The following is an 18,187-nucleotide window of genomic DNA, read 5'->3' as shown; positions in this document are numbered from 1 at the left end:
TGATATGGCTTTGTCCTTTGAATCATAAAACTTCATAACTTAGTTTAAAAAAATCTAAATGGGGGCGCCTGGCTGGCTCAGTCACTCTTGATCTCCAGGTTGTGAGTTTGAGCCCCATAGGGGGTGTAGAGATTACTCAATAAATAAAATGTAAAAAAAAAAAATCTGTGTTAGGCATGAAGGAGGGTACTTGTTGGGATGAGCACTGGGTGTTACATGGAAGTGATGAATCATTGGGCTTTGCTCCTGAAACCATTACTACACTGTATGTTAACTAACTTGAATTTTAAAAAATAAATTTAAAGAGAACTTAAAAAGTATCTAAATGGAAAAAAGCTTCCTAAAATTGGAACAAACAAATAAATGTACCTAACTGTATATTAAATTGGCAACATAACCACACAGGGGAATGACTTATGCCAGTTTACAGGAAATAAGGCAAATGAAGATGTAAGTTGAATGCACCATGAGAAAGTGAGCCAGTCTTACCTAGAAAGGGGGAGCATTCTGAGGTACAACAGTCCAGTCTTTTCAAGAAGTTAGTGCCGTGAAAACTTTTTTTAAAAGGGTAGAGGTCAAAATGGTCTTAAAAGAGATAGTGACCAACTATATGGTCCTATAGTGTTTGGTTTGCACAAACCAGCTATAAGAAGCATTTTGTGTCTCTCTGGGGAAATTGAAATCTGGCCTAGATACTACATAAGATGAAAATCTGGAAGGAAATGCACTAAGATGTTTAATGGTGGTAATTTCCAGGTGGTGGGAATAAGGTGTCTTGATCTTCTTATTTTTACTTTTGTAATAATAATAAGCAGAAATCAGTTCCTATTTTTCCCTGCTTAAAACCTGATAGTGGCTTTCTCCTGCATTTAAAAATCCAAACTCCTTACCAAGGCATATAATGCTTACCGTGTTTTTTTAAATTATCATCCTGTACACATTTTCTCACTTTTCCCTCTGTCTTAAAGTTTCAACTGCAAACTGTCTATTTCTTAGGCACAGTAAAACTATTCTAGCCTCAGGGCCTTTGCACCTGCTAATTCCTATACCAGATTGCTAACCCTCAGATCTGTGCATTCACATTATTCAAATCACAGGACAAATGCCAAATCTTCAGAAAAGCTTTCCCTCTCCACCTCATCTAAAGTAGAGGCACCACCTCCCCTCCCCAGCTCATTCTCTATCTCATGATCCTATGATCGTCTGCTTTGCAGTGACATTAGATAATTAAAATAATTTTAATTATTTGAATTCATTCCTGTTTTCTGCCACTAAAATGTAAACTCCATAGAAACAGATACCTTGACTGTTTTCTCACTACTGCATCCCTGGTGTTTAGGACAGTGGTTGGTACATAATAAGCTCTCAGTAAATATTAGTTGAATGAATAAGTGAATGAATGGATGAATGAATGAACACATAAACGAGTCCTGTACCATCCTTGTGAAATAGGTACTGTTAGAATCTCCATTTTACAGATGACAAAATGGAGGCTGAGAGAGGGTCAGTGACTTGCCCAAGGACCCACAGCACAGACTCTGAGTCCAAGGTTCCTGCTTCGTCCACTGCTGTGCGTGCTATCTCCCCTCCTTCTCTCAACTTCCTGCCATTGGTGTCTCTTCCCAGTTTCCTTTTCTTAAAAAAATTATTATTGAAGTATAGTTGCAAGACAATGTTATATTAGTTTCAGATGCACAACATAGTGATTCAGCAATTCTATACATTTTTCAGGGCTCACCAAGATAAGTGTAGTCACCATCTGATGCCATACCAGATCTGACTGTTTTTAATTCAAGTGTTCTTGCTTTTTGCCTCATGTGTTTTGATCAGCACAAATACACATTGTTTAGAGGTGAGGTTGAGCATCTGTGTGGAACAATGAAAGTTTCTGGGTTGTAATAGTACCCATTGGGGTGCAAGACCTAGCATCCCTGATCCTGGCTCTCCTCACCGAAGACCAGGGCTCTTTCTGAACCAATGAATGGGGAACAAGAGAGTGTGTGTAGTGGCAGTGCTGGAAACCAGTTTGCTGGTTGCCAAGCTTTCCAGTCCGGCTCACGTTACTTTCATGAGAATGGATTATCAATGAGGAATGCTCCGAGTCACAGAAAACCAGTTCATAACTAAGAATTTCTATTTCTTACATAGCAAGGATGTCCAAAGGCAGATGGCTTCTGCATTCCTTTAATTGCTAACAGATATCATTAAGATCCCAGGAACTTTCTATACTTTTTGTTCCACTGTTCTTAACATGTTTACATGTGGTCCTCATGTTAGTCACTCCATGATTGCAAGACAGTTGCTCTAACTCAAGGCATCACATCTGGCAATGAAAGAGGAGGGAGGCAGAAGAGGTGCTGGTTCCATCTGCCTTTTTGTCAGAAAAGCAAAACATTTCCAAGGAAACATTCAGAACATTCACTTCTCTTTACATCCTTGAGGCAGAAATAGGTCTCATGACCACTTTTCAGACTTCCAGCCTCTATAGTGTGGGAAGGCAAAGGAAGAGGATTTGGAATTAAACCTGTTGAGTTTGCCAACCACAATTTAATTATTTATGAATGAGTCAACAGCTTGCTATTCATTCATTCATTCATTCATTCATTCAAGTATTGGACCATGGTTTTGTCTCCCTTTTCCTTCTCTCCCACCTGCCTCTGTCATGTGACACTATTCTATGAAACAATGTGGCCTCTCCACCCAAATTTGGGACCATGGCTAATTGACCAACCTTTGACATTCTTTGTAGCATTCTTAGAATTTGAAATTAAATGCCCTTCTCTTCATTTTTAGAAAAAGAAAAAACTTAGCTTGTGAGAAAAACACCAAAATCAGGATACAGTTTTAACTTCTTCCCTCTATCTTCTTTGCTCAGGTATCTTCCTATTTATTCTGGGAATGGGAATCAACATTCATAGTGACTATATATTGCGCCGGCTCAGGAAGCCTGGGGAAGTCATCTATAGGATTCCACAAGGTAATGTCTCTCCCGCCTCCAGATTTCCACTCTTCCTTGGGGTCTGTCCCAGGGAGTATGCTCTGAACAGCAAATGGGGGGGGGGGGGCATTGAGGGCACAAATGACACACTATATCTTGATTTGCCTCTGACATCCCCTCCTATCCCACAACACATCTGCATTTTTGATCTAAACCTGGAAGTTCAAGAAAGGCACAGGCATCTTCAGAAAGGTGTGAGATCATAATGCCCTGAAGGTGGGGTAGTGCAAGGCTTGGGGCAGGGTGGAAATAGGCTGCCACCTGTTACAGGAGGTAAGATCATCATGTGGTGTGTTCGGCTTCTGTCGAGACACAGGGAAAATAGGATACAGATACAGATACAAATATAGATATAGACACATAAAGAGATTTATTCTGAGGAATTGATTATGGAAGCTGAGAAGTCTCATGATCTGTTAATGCACGTTGGAGACCCAGGAGAGGAGGTGGTGTAAGTTCTGGTCCGAGTGCAGGAGAAGACTAACGTCCCAGCTTATTGACAGGCAGAGAGAGTGAATTTCCCCTTACTTTGCCTTTTTGTTCTTTTCAGGCCTTCAGTGGACTGGGTGAGGCCCACCCACATCTGGGAGGGCAATCTGCTTCAGTCACTATATAGATTCAAACGTTAATCTCATCCAGGAACACCCTCATGGACTTACCCAGAAATAGTGTTCAACCAAATATCTAGGCACCTTATGGCCCAGTCAAGTTAATGCCAAAAATTAAGCATCATGAGTACACAGAGTGTTGGTCCTTCCTGAGTCAGCAGATAAAGATGCATTCTGTATATTTGTCTTCTCCGATTCACCTAGACTTGCCTAGTGAGTAGTCAGGGGGTATATTTCCTGCCACTTGTGTTTTCTTAAAGGTGTGGGAACCATAATTCATCAAAAATTAGGATGGGAGGTTTTGCAACTACAAATGCATTCTCAGATATAAAGTCACAGAATACTTGAAACCCTAACTGTTCCCAAGGAATCAGGGTGTGAGGTTGACACATATAAGCAGGTGAGAGTGAATGAGTCCAAGTAATCCTTTGATATTTAGGTGGTGCTTGTATAGGTTAACCTCCTTTAACCTAAAAAGGATGGCTCCCATCCTTTTTGATGTAAATGGAACCTAGATTTTCCTAAATTGCAATATGGTATTAGTATTCATTTTTAAAACTAAATGTTACTGACATCCTAATGGTATCTACATCAAACAAAAATTATGCCATATATTGATATATGCCATTTTCTGTATTCATAGGCAACTTATCGACTCTTTGCAGTAGGTCAGTGGTTCCTCCTAGGGTCAGGAAAATTACAGTTCTGGAACTGCTGATGCAGTGTCATCTTTAAGGAAGATAAATTTAAGGGGCTGTGGGATTTTAAATATTCACTTACTAGCCAAGCAAAGAAGAGCAGAGAATGTTCTTAAAAGCTACATTGTCTAAGTTAGTTTCCAACTACTAAGGTATGTTAGAGAAAGATCTGAAAACAAAATATTCTTGGGGCACCTGCGTGGCTGAGTTGGTTAAGCTTCAGACTCTTAATTTTGACTCAGGTCATGATCTTCCAGGTTGGTGAGTTCCAGCCGCACATCAGGCTACAGGCTGACAGTGTGGAGCCTGCTTGGGATTCTCTCTCTCCCTCTCTCTCTGTCCCTCCCACACCAATATGTGCACACACACTGTCTCTCTCTCTTTTTCTCAAAATAAATAAACTTTAAAAAATAAGAAAACATTCTTTATATAATTGTGGAAAGAAAAAAAATTAGTTTTGGGTGACTTTGGGAAACTTGGTTTCCCAGTTTAGTGTGGGGCAGAAAATGGATATATTTACTATCATTGGAAATGTGTTGATTTCTATTTATAGTTTTGATATCAGACATGCATGGTTGGATAGAAAAGGAAATCTTGAAAATCAGCAGAAACAGACCTCACCAGCCCCCGTGGGGGTTGGAGGCAAAGCCCCCAGCAGCACCCACTCAATTCTTTAAACTTGAATAGAATACATACACTCCTTTGCAGAGGCGGGAGGGCAAATGCCAAAGGATAATCTACTTCTGGCATCAACTCAGATTTTTATTATTGTCACACTGTGTGTTGTTTCATTTTGTCTGGGCGCCAGTGTTTAAGTCTGCCGACTGGCAGTGTGGGTGTCCGCGGGAGAAGGGAAAAGGTGGGAGGTGGCCTGGAAACGTTACTTAATAGAACGAAAACAAACCCCAGACCTCCGGCCCTCCTTCTGCGTCCTCTCTGGGAGCCAGAGGTATAGCAGTTGCTAGAAGACTGGCTGGAGCCGGTCAAGCAGTTCGCGGCCACACCTCGCAATTCAGGGATGTTCGAGAACAAGCAGCTGCTGTCACTTTTCCCTTCTCCCCAAGAAAACTCCCCTAGACTGCAGTGACCATAAAGAAGTCTTTAGCCCCTCGCTCATCGGTAGCTGCCCCATAGGAGGGGATGTTTTAATGTGATAGTGATCCTCTTTCGATGATGGTTTCTTTCTTCTGCACCGCAGGTGGCTTGTTTACATACGTTTCTGGAGCCAATTTCCTTGGTGAGATCATTGAATGGAGCGGCTATGCCCTGGCCTCCTGGTCCCTCCCAGGGCTTGCATTTGCCTTTTTCTCACTTTGTTTCCTTGGGCTGCGAGCTTTTCACCACCATAGGTAAATTTTGCGGTCAGGGTGGCAGCATCCTAGTAGCTTTCTTCCCTAAACAGGCTTTCATCCATGAGAGTCAGATGTAGAAACCTAAGACATGTGCGTGTATGAGGTAAGATTGATACAGTAATCCAGACTGGTAAAGTCTGACTTCCTGGGCTTTCATTGAACCTGTAATTTTAGCTGGATGACACTATTGTAAAAAAAAATTTTTTTTTTCTATGAGAGAAACTAAACTGATTTGGGAGAGGTTTGGGAGCCACCTACAGCCTTAATGAAGAAGGCTTCCTAGGGAGAAGCACCTTGTGTCCACATGAGTTAGGCGGTCCTCCTCGAAGGCTCAGCTGTTGGTGGGTACTGGGTGACAGTGGGCTATAGGGAAGGGTCAACAGGTACAAGGATGCTTCCATTTCTGTGCTTCAGTTCAATTCACTTCTGCCACATTTCTAAATGTGTTCCATGGGCGGTACTTTCCACAGCCTCATGGATAATTCTGAGGGAGAGCCAGGATATAGTCCCTCCAGGGTATAGCCTGGTCCCAGGTCTCATGTGGCTACTTTCTTTAATTCTAGGCTTGGTGCTAACGGTCCAGGTAATCAGAGAGCCCTGGAAACTCCAGGATTACTTTCCTGGAATCTGTGTAATATTAGGGCTTACTTGGGTATGGGTACTCCCCTTTTCCCCTACCTCCATCCTCCATAAATCATAGCCAAGGTCATTGCTGGCTTCCAGGGAAGGCAGGTAAGTGAATGCTTATGTGATGTGATTTCAGGACTGTCCCCTCACCTGGGGAATTGTACGGGTTTGGAAACTTTCCTCTGTAGGGCTAGCCTAAAGCTTTACTGACTTCCACCTCCCTCCCAAAGCCTACACCTGGGATCGGGTGGGGACAAAGGCATTGACTAAATGTTTCACTGCAGGGGGAAGGAGGGTAACATGCTAAGTTGTTACCAGGCTTTGAACTTGAATTTCAGATCCTTTCTCTAAAATGGCATTTGTTAAGGAGGGCACTTGTTGGAATGAGCACTGGGGGTTATATGTAAGTGATGAGTCACTAAATTCAACTGAAATCATTATTATACTATATGACAACTACCTTGGATTTAAATAAAATTTAAAAATTAAAAATAAAATAAAATAAAATAAAGTGGCATTTGTGCCTGGAGAGAGACAGAGAGAAGGAGGGATAGCCAAGGGGAGAATAGCCTTGGAATCAGGATCTGGGGAACCCCTTAAGCTCCTGTGTAGGGGTTTTAGTTAGGCTAATGATTAATTTCATAGTTTAGAAGGTTAAACCAAGAATGGGTTCTTTTCCTCAGAGTGTAATTTATGCAAACCTGTCAGAATGAATGAGATAGTAGCTCTCCTCATGACCCATGCCAGCCGCCTCCTAGACTTGGTGGGGACAGGCTGCAGAGCACCTCCAGCCTCTAAGATAGTCCAGGTCCCCCTCACTTGAGCCAGCTTCTGCTGCCCACCAGCGGCGGAGAGGGAGAGGCAGAGACAGTATCCGCCAGCAGTTGGGGGAACCCTGAGAAGTGGTCTCAGTGGGTCTGGTCAGGTGAAGGACAGCAGTTCCTCCACCCGGGGTTTCCAGAGGGTGCCACAACAAATTCCCAAGTGTGGCCCTGTCCTGTTAGGTCAGACTGCTCCAGAGGGAGGCCCAGAGGACATCTTGTTTCTAGGGCTAACTGGGCTTTGTGAGAAGCAACTCATCAGACCTCTCTAATCAAGCACCGAAAACCAGCCACCTCTTGTCACATATTATTACTGTGTGTCCCCCAGTTCAAATTAAGGCATCTTAACAGAGTGCATCATCTTGACTGTAACTTGAGAGCTACCAGCTTTCAGTTAGCTAGGAGGACAGCCTGATCACTGAAGGAGAAAGCCATTTCACAACATCTGTTCATCTTCCAGGGCGGCCAAAACAGATGACCACAAACTGAGTGGCTTTAAACAATAGAAATTTATTCCCTCGTGGTTCCAGAGGCAGAAGTCTGAAATCAGGGTATATGTAGGGCCATATTCTCTCTGAAGGCTCTGAGGGGGAATCCCTTCCTGCCTCTTCCTGGCTTCTGGTTGCGCCCGCAGTCTGAGGTGTCCCACGGTTTACACAGCTCCATCCCTAACCTCCGCCTCTGTCTCCACTTGGCCTCCTCCCCTCCTGTCTGTCTCTGTCTTGGTGTCTCTTCCCCACTTTAGTCATACTGGATTAAGGGCCTGCCCTACTCCAGTATGACCTCATCTTACCTTAATAAATTATATCTGCAATGGCCCTATTTCCAAGTACTGTGGTTTAAGAGTTCAAGCATCTATTCTGGTGAACACAGTTCAACCCGTAACACAAGGTTTTCTTGGTATTCCTGGGCCTCATGAGGGGATATTTGCCTGGAAACATTACCAGTTCTCTAGGATTAACCTTGCTCAGTTGTCTTTAGGGTCTCTGGTTCCTTATTTCTCAGTTAAATCCATTGAGCAATTCTTTCTGGCTTTTATTGTGGTAAAATTGTGGTAAAATACACATAACATAAAATTTAGCATTTTAGCCAGTTTAAATGTACCATTCAATGGCCTTAAAGTACATCCATAATGTTGTGCAACCATCACCACTGGCCCCTGGCTGTTACTTTTTCTTTCCCAACACAAGAAGCTTCAACATTTACAGGAGAAGGTGCAGGAGGGAGAAAGAAGATGGACAAATGGCCGACTGGAAGAGTCAGGCCCTGAATAACTGTAGGTTGATTAGTCATAAGGATTTCAGACTCAGCGAACCTCCACTGTTGACCACTGCTTTTTATAATTATTCTTTCTTGTGTTTTAGGTTCTACCTCAAGATGTTTGAGGACTACCCCAAATCTCGGAAAGCCCTCATTCCATTCATCTTTTAAAGAAACCAAATAAAACAGGAACAGAGCTCCCACATGACTGTTGAGCATGATCAGGCTGCAGAACCTGTAAAAGTTGCACTGTGTATGTATAATAGTAGGCTTCTTGTGTTACGACAGCTGTCCTGGTGGGTACTTAGCATGTACTCCACCCTCCCAGAGGGTCTCTCTCCTGTTCTCCTCTTGAAGCTTTGACCAGACTCTTTTCCACACAGAAGCATCCTTCTGCTTCTTAGCTATTCCTCCTAGAAAGTGCAGAACCTCCCTATATTTTCTTCTTTGGGTGATCTGAGTACGTGTGGCCGAATCCCTACTCTCTATCAATATAAGGCATCTCTGCAGTCAGAAAAGTTTCCAGTTGAGGGCATTCCTTATAGACTTTATTAAAGGTACATAGTTTACATGATACAAATCAACAGATATTGAAAATCTGAAGCTGCATGGATCCCGAGCAAATCTACTCCCAAATGGAAACTCACTCACACTTTCCTTTTCCTTAGTTAGTTATGAAAGATGTGAGATGATTAAGTGGACTTTTAATAGAGGAGGCTCTCTTCATCTTTCTAAAGATGCAACGATGCACTGACCCCATTTCAAATTTGTGCATTATCTCAGCACTTCTGTCTTCTGGAAGATTCCACGATCCCTGTTAGAGGTATCCCCAAAACTGGTATGGGTTTTATTGAAGGTCAGCTTTTCATGACCACAAAGAGAAAGACATGACTCTCTTTGGCTCTTGAAAAGATTTTTTTTAAGTGTTTTACAGTACATACTGTCAACTCTAGTATTGTCTGAAACCTGTGGACATATCCAAATAATGAGAGAGTGTTGAAGAAGGGAATTGACTGGGTAAGATCATACATGGCTTCCTGAAGACAGCATTTGCAGTGAAATGTTGCATATCAGAAGCATATCAGAAGCACTCAACAACTCTTCTCTTCTGGGATTTCTTCATCACAGTCCTCAGGATGTGATCAGGAAGGCATTTCCTGGGGGCAGCCTGAACGTCAGTCCTCAAACTCCCTGGGGGCAGAGGCGTGCAACCAGAAGGACTCAATTGGGCAGAAATCCCATTTTGTTTGGCTCAGACAGGGCCAAGCCCATAGTTTGACTTTCTTGTTTTCAACATTTGAAGTTTCCAAAATTTCAAAGTTAGGTCTCTACATTCCAATTTCCTTTAAAAAGTTGGAGGATCTGAGCCCACGAAGCCCACTAAGAATGGGGGCTGATTAGCTAGTATGCGTTAGAATTTGCAACGTCAGTTGGAGGGGTCACCCTAGCATGGGCGCTTAAGACATCAGGCTCTCTAGGGAGGGGCTGAACACTCATAATCAGAATGTGCAAAAATATTTGTCCCCTCAGGTCCAGGTTTGTGGCAAATGTTGGTAATATTTAGCCAGCCCTTTTGAGAAATGAACACCTGTTTTATCAAACGAGGTGCTAAGTACAGAAATTCACTATATAAGAACATAGGATGCTCAGAAGATCTAAGGATGATATATATTACTGACAAATGTAAGTTGTAATCATATAAATAAGTGTTTTTTCTGTTTATTAAATGCCTCTCAAATCATGGATGCTAAGTGATTTTGTTTGAATTGAAAGATCCCTGGGATAATAAAGATTTTTATAAGATGCTGAGCTATGGGTTTTTTTTTGTTGTTGTTGTTGTTTGCCTTTTTTTCCTTCCTTCCTTTTTTTTTTTAAAGTATTGCTTCCTTGGGGCGCCTGGGTGGCTTAGTCGGTTAAGCGTCCGACTTTCGCTTAGGTCATGATCTCGCGGTTCGTGGGTTCGAGCCCCGCGTCGGGCTCTGTGCTGACTGCCAGCTCAGAGCCTGGAGCCTGTTTCAGTCTGTGACTCCCTCTCTCTCTGATCCTCCCCTGCTCACGCTGTCTGTCTCTCTCTCCTAGAAATAAATAAAACATTAAAAAAAAAATTTTAAAGTATTGCTTCCTTTTTGCTCTTCTCTCTTCATTTTGTCAACTTGAAATGTGGGTCTCTGAGTTGGAAAAAAAAGAGAAATATGACTTAATAGTGTGTCTCAGCCACAGCTCAGTACTCCAGGAAGATGCAGGAAAGGTGCTGGAGAATGTGCTAAGGCTAGATGCTACTCCTCATGTTCAAGAATATACATGTGGAGAGACATTCTCAGTGAAATAAATCTTAAGGTGTAGCTTGGGCTTTGTGAAACAAAAGACTTCCAGTTCTCTCTATGACATTGACAATTGCCTTTATTAAACCCTTTATCCTATTACCATATGAAATATGTGGGCTAGTCCTTGAACTGTAATAAGTACTTGATGAATGGCAGCTACTCTTCTTGGTCAGGGTAAGTGCAATCTCTGGATAAAACTGTCATTCAGCAATTGCATTTTTTGCCACAAGAGGGTGCTCTCTAGAATATTTAGGCCAACCCAGATTTAATACGGTAACTTACATATTTGGAAAATTTAAATACCCTATTGTCCTTTCAAGTTAACATGATCATTGTCAAACCTTTCCTTTTTTTTTTTTTCTTAATTTATTTGTTAGTAATCTCTACACCCAACATGGGGCTTGAACTGAAGACAACAAGATCAAGAGTCCTACACTTTATTATATGAGCTAGCCAGGTGTCCCTAATGTGGACCTTCTTAATTTAAATGTAGTGTACTGTAGAATAAATGTAATATAGAATAAACCTCATGTAATCTTAACTCTTCTTATAAAGCTGAAGTATTCTCAATGCTCTAGGGCCATTGTTTTCAACTCGTTTTCTCTGTGTAGGCTTAGAATATGTACGCAAATTGAGTACAATAAAAGTCTGAAGGGAAGGTATATTCATCCTTAAATATATTTCCTTTTCTCCTAAAACTAGAGTGCAACAAAAGTATGGTTAACTTAGGATTCTCTGGAGTGGTTTTTGAAACAAGAGGTTAAAATATGGCTGTGGCTTAGCTAACAAGATATTCTATCTTGCTCTTACTGAAACCTTCATGGAGGAAACATTTTCCTACTGACTTTGTAGGAGATGTTGTAGTGTTCTGTTTGTTTTCAGAATTAAAGAGCCAAAGCACACTAGTCCCACCCCTTCATATAATAGATGGAGACACTGAGACCCACAGGGTTAAATTGCCGCCCAAGGTCACATAGCTGGTCAGAGCAGCCATCCTATCTTGCCCCTTTAAGGATCAGAAGTTTGTCTTTCTTTAGGCACCTGGGTGGCTAAGTTGGTAAAGCATCCAACTCTTGGTTTTGGCTCAGGTCATGATCTCATGGTTTTATGAGTTTGAGCCCTGGGTTGGGCTGGTATCTCAGAGCCTGCTTGAGATTCTCTCTCTCTCTCTCTCTCTGCCCTTCTCCCACTTGTGCTGTCTCTGTCTCCCTCAAAATGAATAAATAAACTTAAAAACAAAAGTTTGTCTTTCTTCTTAGGGCATCGCAGGCTTTTATAAGAGAGACCCAGCAGAGCCTACATAGCTAGGTATGAATTTAAAGCATGAACATAATTTACAATCATTAAGTATTTAAAATATGAAAAATGGTAAAGGGTGGGAGAATATTGTTGAGTTCGACATGATTCTTGTCCTTTAGGGGCTGCCATTTAGATTTCTGAAGAACTCATGAAGAAGAAAACAGCCAGAGCTTCAGTATGGTACTACAATTCAGAAATCTACGAACTGTCACATCCATTTTGTGGAATCTGATACCTGCACTCTGAGGAGAGGATCAGGCTGTACACTATCATAAACCTATTTCATAAAATGAAAGTGTAGTAGAGATCCGGGTGTAGTAGAGATGGCATTTTGTGCTCTCGAAAAGGTTTTCAGTCACAAATTCCTCTGAACCCCCAATGCTTACATCTGTAAGGTGTAACATTGGCTTTACTGTATTCTAAAAGGAGGGGGGGAAAGACCTGTAATGAGAAATTTGCAATTAAATAGTGATTTAGGTGGTCTGACCCTTACAGGAACAAATAAATAAACCTATGATTTCACTGCCTTGCAGTTTTTTAATAGCTGTCTTGACTTTTTGTGGTAACCTTATAGTAATCTCACTAAGAATCAAAGGATAAAGCTCTTGGCATATGAAGGAATGAACTCATGGAGAGTCATTTCATTTTTTGCCTGACCTTTTGATTCTCTAATAGGCTGTGGGCTGAGGTCCAGGCATGGCAAATAAGCTAGGGTAACAATAAGTGTTAGGCAAAACCTTCCAGAAAAGGCTGCTGGTTGTTTTATAGCATCTCCACTATCCCATGATAAAAGAAAGAGGAATGGTACCAGATGGTAATGTGGGTGCTTGGATGATTTAATAGCTACTGAGTGGATTTATTTCTAAGAGATTTACTCATTCTATAAGTCCATTAAGCTGTGATCTTAAAAGGTTCTATGTTACTTGTATCATGTCTCATTTCTTCCCACCAGACATAGCTTGGGATGTGGATGAGTAAAATGCACTGTTGAGGAATGTATATATGTGCTAACCTGTGTTAATTCCCTTTGTCTTAACCTTCATAGGGTCAGGGTTTGGCTTTGCTCAGTATAGTCAGAGGCTAGGTAAGGGATGTCCAATATCCTCTCCCACATGGCGGGCTGGCTGGGACCAGGAGGAGGACAGAGAAAGAAAGTGAAGGAGGGTGAGCAGTTATGTAGGAGGAGCAGGGGAAGGGGCAGGAAAGGTGGGTGATGAAGTCAGGGAAAGGGCCTTGGGAGAAGGAGCCTCTCCTAACAGGGTGAGTTTCTTTCTTTTCCCTTGTCTTCAGTTTGCATAAGTCTGATCTCTTCCTTATCCTCCCAGGGAAAGAATCCTTCTGGGAGAGAGAACAAGCTCTTCTTAGAGCTCCTTTTTCACAAGGAAAGATGCTGAGTTTCTTTAAACACAAGCCATATGGTTGTGCCTCACAATAAATAATTTATGTTTCTGTTCGCTCACCTCATAAAGATGGTTTTAAGTCTGTGCAGCAGTGACACTTGTGAGAAAGAGATAGAGTTGTTCTGAGTGCATGGTAGCATCCAAGTTCAATGAAGCCAGTGGGGGGATGGGAGCCTCCAGAGGAGTAAGCGTCCACAGGGTGTGCCCTTTTCATGGTCTTTCTTTTCCTTTGCTCCAGAGGCCCCAAAGAAAAGGATCCTTCCCTACAGGGATGCATTTTTTTTCAGCATTGACTAGAACGCAAATGCCATAAAATCAATTAAATTTCATTAATTAATTTACTGATGCATTTAATTAGTTAATTCATTAATTTAAGATTCTTCCACTAAATCTGTAGAGAGAGGTATAAATCTGAATGTGAACTGTATTAAAGATGTATACTGCAAAACTCTGGAGTGACAACTAAAAAAAAAAGAGATATGGGTAATAAACTAATAGTGGAAAAAGAGAGGAATCCTTAAAAACAACCCCAAAATAATGTAGGGAAAGCAGAAGAAATGAATAAAAAACAGATGGGGAAAAGAGAAAATAGTGAGGTGGTAAATTTAAATCCAACCCTATCAGTAATTACAGGAAATGTAAGTGGTATAAGCATTCCAATTAAAAGGCAGAATTTCCAGACTAAAAAAGCAAGACCCGACTATATGCTACATTCAAGAAACCTGCTAGAATTCCAAATACTCAGGTTCAAAGTTAGTGGATGGAAAAACACATACTATGAAAATATTAGTTAAAATAAATCTGGAGAGATTATATTAATAGCAGACCAAATACATTTTACAGCAAGGAGTATATTTTAAAAATTTTAATTCTACTATAGTTAACATACAATGTCACATTAGTTTCAGCGTTCAATATAGTGATTCAACAGTTCTATCCATAACTGATTGTTCATCATGATATTAATCCTCTTTACCCATTTCACCCATCCCCCCCCCACCTTCCTTCTAGTAACTATTAGTTTGTTCCCTATAGTTAAGGGTCTGTTTTTGGTTTTCTCTCTTTTTTAATTTTTTTGTTTGATTTCTTAAATTCCACATACGAGTGAAATCATATGGTATTAGTCTTTCTCTGACTGACCCATTTCTCTTAGCATTATATCCTCTAGATCCATCTATGTTGTTGCAAATGGCGAGATCTTTTTCTTTTTCATGGCTGAGTAAAATTCCATACATGCACCACACGTTCTTTATCCATTCATCTATTGATGAATACTTGGGCTGTAGAGCAGAAAATATTATAAGTGATAAAGAAAGACATTACATCATGATAAACAAGCCAATTTATCAAGAAGGCAAACCTAAATTTGTATACATCAAATAACAGAGCTTCAAAATCTTTAGGCAAAACTTATATAACTGGAGGGAGAAATGAATCCATAATTGTAGTCAAATTTCAACGCTCCTCTCTGTGCACATTATCCATACACTTTCAAATAACCTGTGTGTCAAAGGAGAAATCACACAATAAATTAGAATATTTTGAATCAAATGTGCCTAGCAGGCTCAGTTGGAACAGCATGTGACTCTTGATTTCAGGGTTTTGAGCCCCATGTTAGGTGTAGAATTAAAAAATATAATCTTAGGGGCGCCCGGGTGGTTCAGTCAGCTGAGTGCACAATGCTTGATTTCAGCTCCGGTCATGGGATCAAGCCCTGCCATCGGGCTCTGTGCTGAGCATGGAGCGGGCTTGGGATTCTCTCTGTCTCTGTCCCTGTCTCTCCCTCTGCCCCTCTTCCCTGTTCATGTGCTCTCTTGCTCTCTCTCTCTCTTTCTTTCTCAAATAAATTTTAAAAAATTAAAAAAAAATCTTTAAAAATTGTTGAATCAAAATGAAAATGAAAAACATGACACGGGATATCCACAAATGGTTATGATATAAAAATCAGGACTGTATTTATAACTAAAATAGTAGAAAATACATGAAACAACGTTCAAGTGTTGAACTACAGTGCATGACAGTGGCTCCTAAGCAAAAGGAAATGATCAAGAGGAGCCCACAATTTCCTCACCTTATTGATTAAAGAAAGTTTCCAAGCCACAGCATAGGGAAGGGAAACCTAAACAGAGGGTGATGATCTCCCCGAGTTGATAAGACAGAGTTGAGGATTGGGAAAGCCCAGGTAGCTGGAATTCTGAGGGCAGAGGTATCTAGGGGAGGCTGAGAAGGGTTCACAGAGACAGCACATAAACTAGGCCAGTATGAAACCAAGGAGGAATTTTATTTTATTTTATTTTATTTTATTTAAATTTTTTTTATTTTATTATTAAAATTTTTTTAAATGTTTTATTTATTTCTGAGAGAGAGAGAGAGACAGCTTGAGCAGGGGAGGGTGAGAGAGAGAGGGAGATACAGAATCTGAAGCAGGCTCCAGGCTCTGAGCTAGCCGTCAGCACAGAGCCCTACGCGGGGCTAGAACCCACTAACTGTGAGATCATGACCTGAGCTGAAGTTGGACGCTTAACCAACTGAGCCACCCAGGCTCTCCAAGAGATGAAATTTAAAGATGGACACAACTTCCAATATATTTAATTAAGAAATTCAGATAGAACATTTTAAAGATGAAAAGAAGACCTGTTGTCTTATGTAAGGTATTCATTTGGACTCTGGGGGCTCTATGTAATCTTTATCCAGTCTTCTAAATTCAGCTGAGGTCTACTCTTCCTTTGCAAATGAGGCATTCTTCTTCCCAAATTTAGAGGTGCTATGAATAGTCTAACCCTTCACATCATCCCCCCCCGCCCCCTTGGCTACTAGCAGAATCATTTGCAGAAATGCCATCACACTTTGTCAACAGTTCTAATGCATTCTCTTCTTCATTCTAAAGCCTTAGAAATATGTTAGGTAGAACTGTTCTGTCTGGTACCAGTTTAATAGGCTCATTACTTTCCTTTAGCCTATAAGAACCATAGGAAAAACCTAGATGCTTGGTGATCGCTGAAGACAAGTCATATCAAACTTTTCTTTTTCATTCAGCAAATCTGTATTGAGACAACTGGACATCTACATGCAGGAGAATGGATCTGAACCCTTATCTCACACAATAAAAATTAACTCAAAATGAATTATAAAGGTAGATAAATGTAAGAGCTAAAATGTAAAAATGGGTAGAAGCAAACATAGGAATAAATCTTTGCAATGTTGGGCTAGGCAATGATTTCTTAGATATGACACCAAAAAGCATAAGCAATGAAAGAGAAGATTGACAAGTTGGATTTTATCCAAATTAAAAACTTCCGTATTTCAAAAGATACCACCAATAAAGTAAAATAGCAACCAGCAGACTGAAAAGAAATATTTGCAAATCCTATATTTGATAAGGGATTTATATCCAGAATATAAAGAACTTTTACAACTCAATAATAGAAAAATAACCCAATTAAAAATGGACAAAAAATTCAGATAGACATTTCTTCACAGAAGATACAGAAATGTCCAATAAGGACATAAAATATGCTCAACATCATTAATCACTAGGGAAATGCAAATCAAAATCACAATGAGATACCATTTCACACTTACCATAATAGCTATAACTAAAAAAGGATAATAAGGGTTGAGGGGGAAGTGAATAAATCAGAAAGAACCCTCATACATTGCTAGTTGGAATATAAAATGGTGCAATCTTTGGAAAACAGTTTGGCTGCTCTTGAAAATGTTAAATGTAGGGTTACCATATAATCCAGCAATTCTACTCCTAGGTATCTATCTACTTTTATTTGGGTTTAAAGCACTTAGTAATCTGAAATGACAGTTAAGTATCTCTTGGCAGGGATTAGTTTGGTTGACACCTTGTCACAGGCAGAGAGCAGGATGAAGAAATGGAAGCAGAGGACGTTATCTGCAGAGGAGAGACTGAGCAGTGCTTGGAGTGCCCTCTGCTGGGAACTTTCTAGATGTGCAGAGGGGCCAAGGGCAATTGGAAGTTGAGATAACTCTGGGCATCCCAGAAAGTGGAGAAAGAGGCCAGAAAGGAAACAAGGAATCAATTTCAAGGGAGAGATTTGATTAGTCATAAGGAAGACAACAAACCTTGTTATGAGCTTCTCATCACTGGAGTGTTCAAGAAGAGGCTGGAAGATGTGTTGGTGGTGAGGGGTCAAGTTGAATGGAAGCCAGGAACTAGACTAGTGTTCTCTAAGCCCCACTCTGAGTTTGTGACTCTGAGTGCTTGCTAGACATTGAAGACAATATTCCTGATTGACAAGTTTTCCTGGGACAATCTGGCCTATAGATCCAGGTGGTTAATGGGAATCCGAATATAATCTCCCCAGGCATCAATAATTCAGTTGCATTGATCTCTGAGTTTGAGCCAGTAACACCTCTATATGAGTGGATGTTAAAATTCAGAATTCAAGAAGTTTAGTTCAATTCAATCTGGGCAACAGAAGTTAGCTTCTGTCTAGAGAAGTAGAATTAGTGCTCCAGAATGCTTATGGTACTTGCACTTGAAGGAGCTGGTGAAGGAAAAAAGATGGAGACACTGTGATAGATGAGAAGAGACTCTAGAAAGATGCTATATTGTGAGTCTATTAGGCAAATCACTTTACTAGACCAAAAATTTTATTTTTTATTCATTTTAGGAGGAAGAAGAATATTGTAAGAAAGCAAAATGATTAGCAATGTCTTTTTCATTTCAACTTGATTAGAAATTATTTGTCTGTTTATATTTATTTACAATAAACTGTTTCTGTTTCAAGTGTAAATACCATGAGCTTGACAAGTGTATACACCCGTGAA

At 40.6% G+C, this 18,187-nt stretch overlaps 1 protein-coding gene across 1 annotated transcript in view; it reads left to right on the top strand.

Moving 5' to 3' along the window:
- Positions 1-8,567, top strand: part of SRD5A2 (steroid 5 alpha-reductase 2) — a gene marked incomplete at its 5' end in the record, with an annotated part of 37,865 nt that extends 29,298 nt beyond the window's left edge. The window contains 3 exons of the mRNA XM_077772790.1: positions 2,876-2,977; positions 5,503-5,653; positions 8,469-8,567. Of these exons, the coding sequence (XP_077628916.1) occupies positions 2,876-2,977; positions 5,503-5,653; positions 8,469-8,535 (320 nt within the window). The remainder of the gene's footprint in view (positions 1-2,875; positions 2,978-5,502; positions 5,654-8,468) is intronic.
- Between the last annotated feature and the right edge of the window lie 9,620 nt (positions 8,568-18,187).

The sequence above is a fragment of the Crocuta crocuta genome, unplaced genomic scaffold (genome assembly GCF_008692635.1).
Source record: "Crocuta crocuta isolate KB4526 unplaced genomic scaffold, BGI_CrCroc_1.0 scaffold363, whole genome shotgun sequence".
Classification (NCBI taxonomy): Eukaryota; Metazoa; Chordata; class Mammalia; order Carnivora; family Hyaenidae; genus Crocuta; species Crocuta crocuta.
The sequence above is the reverse complement of the archived record's forward strand: the minus strand, read 5'-3'. Positions and strand labels throughout refer to the sequence as shown.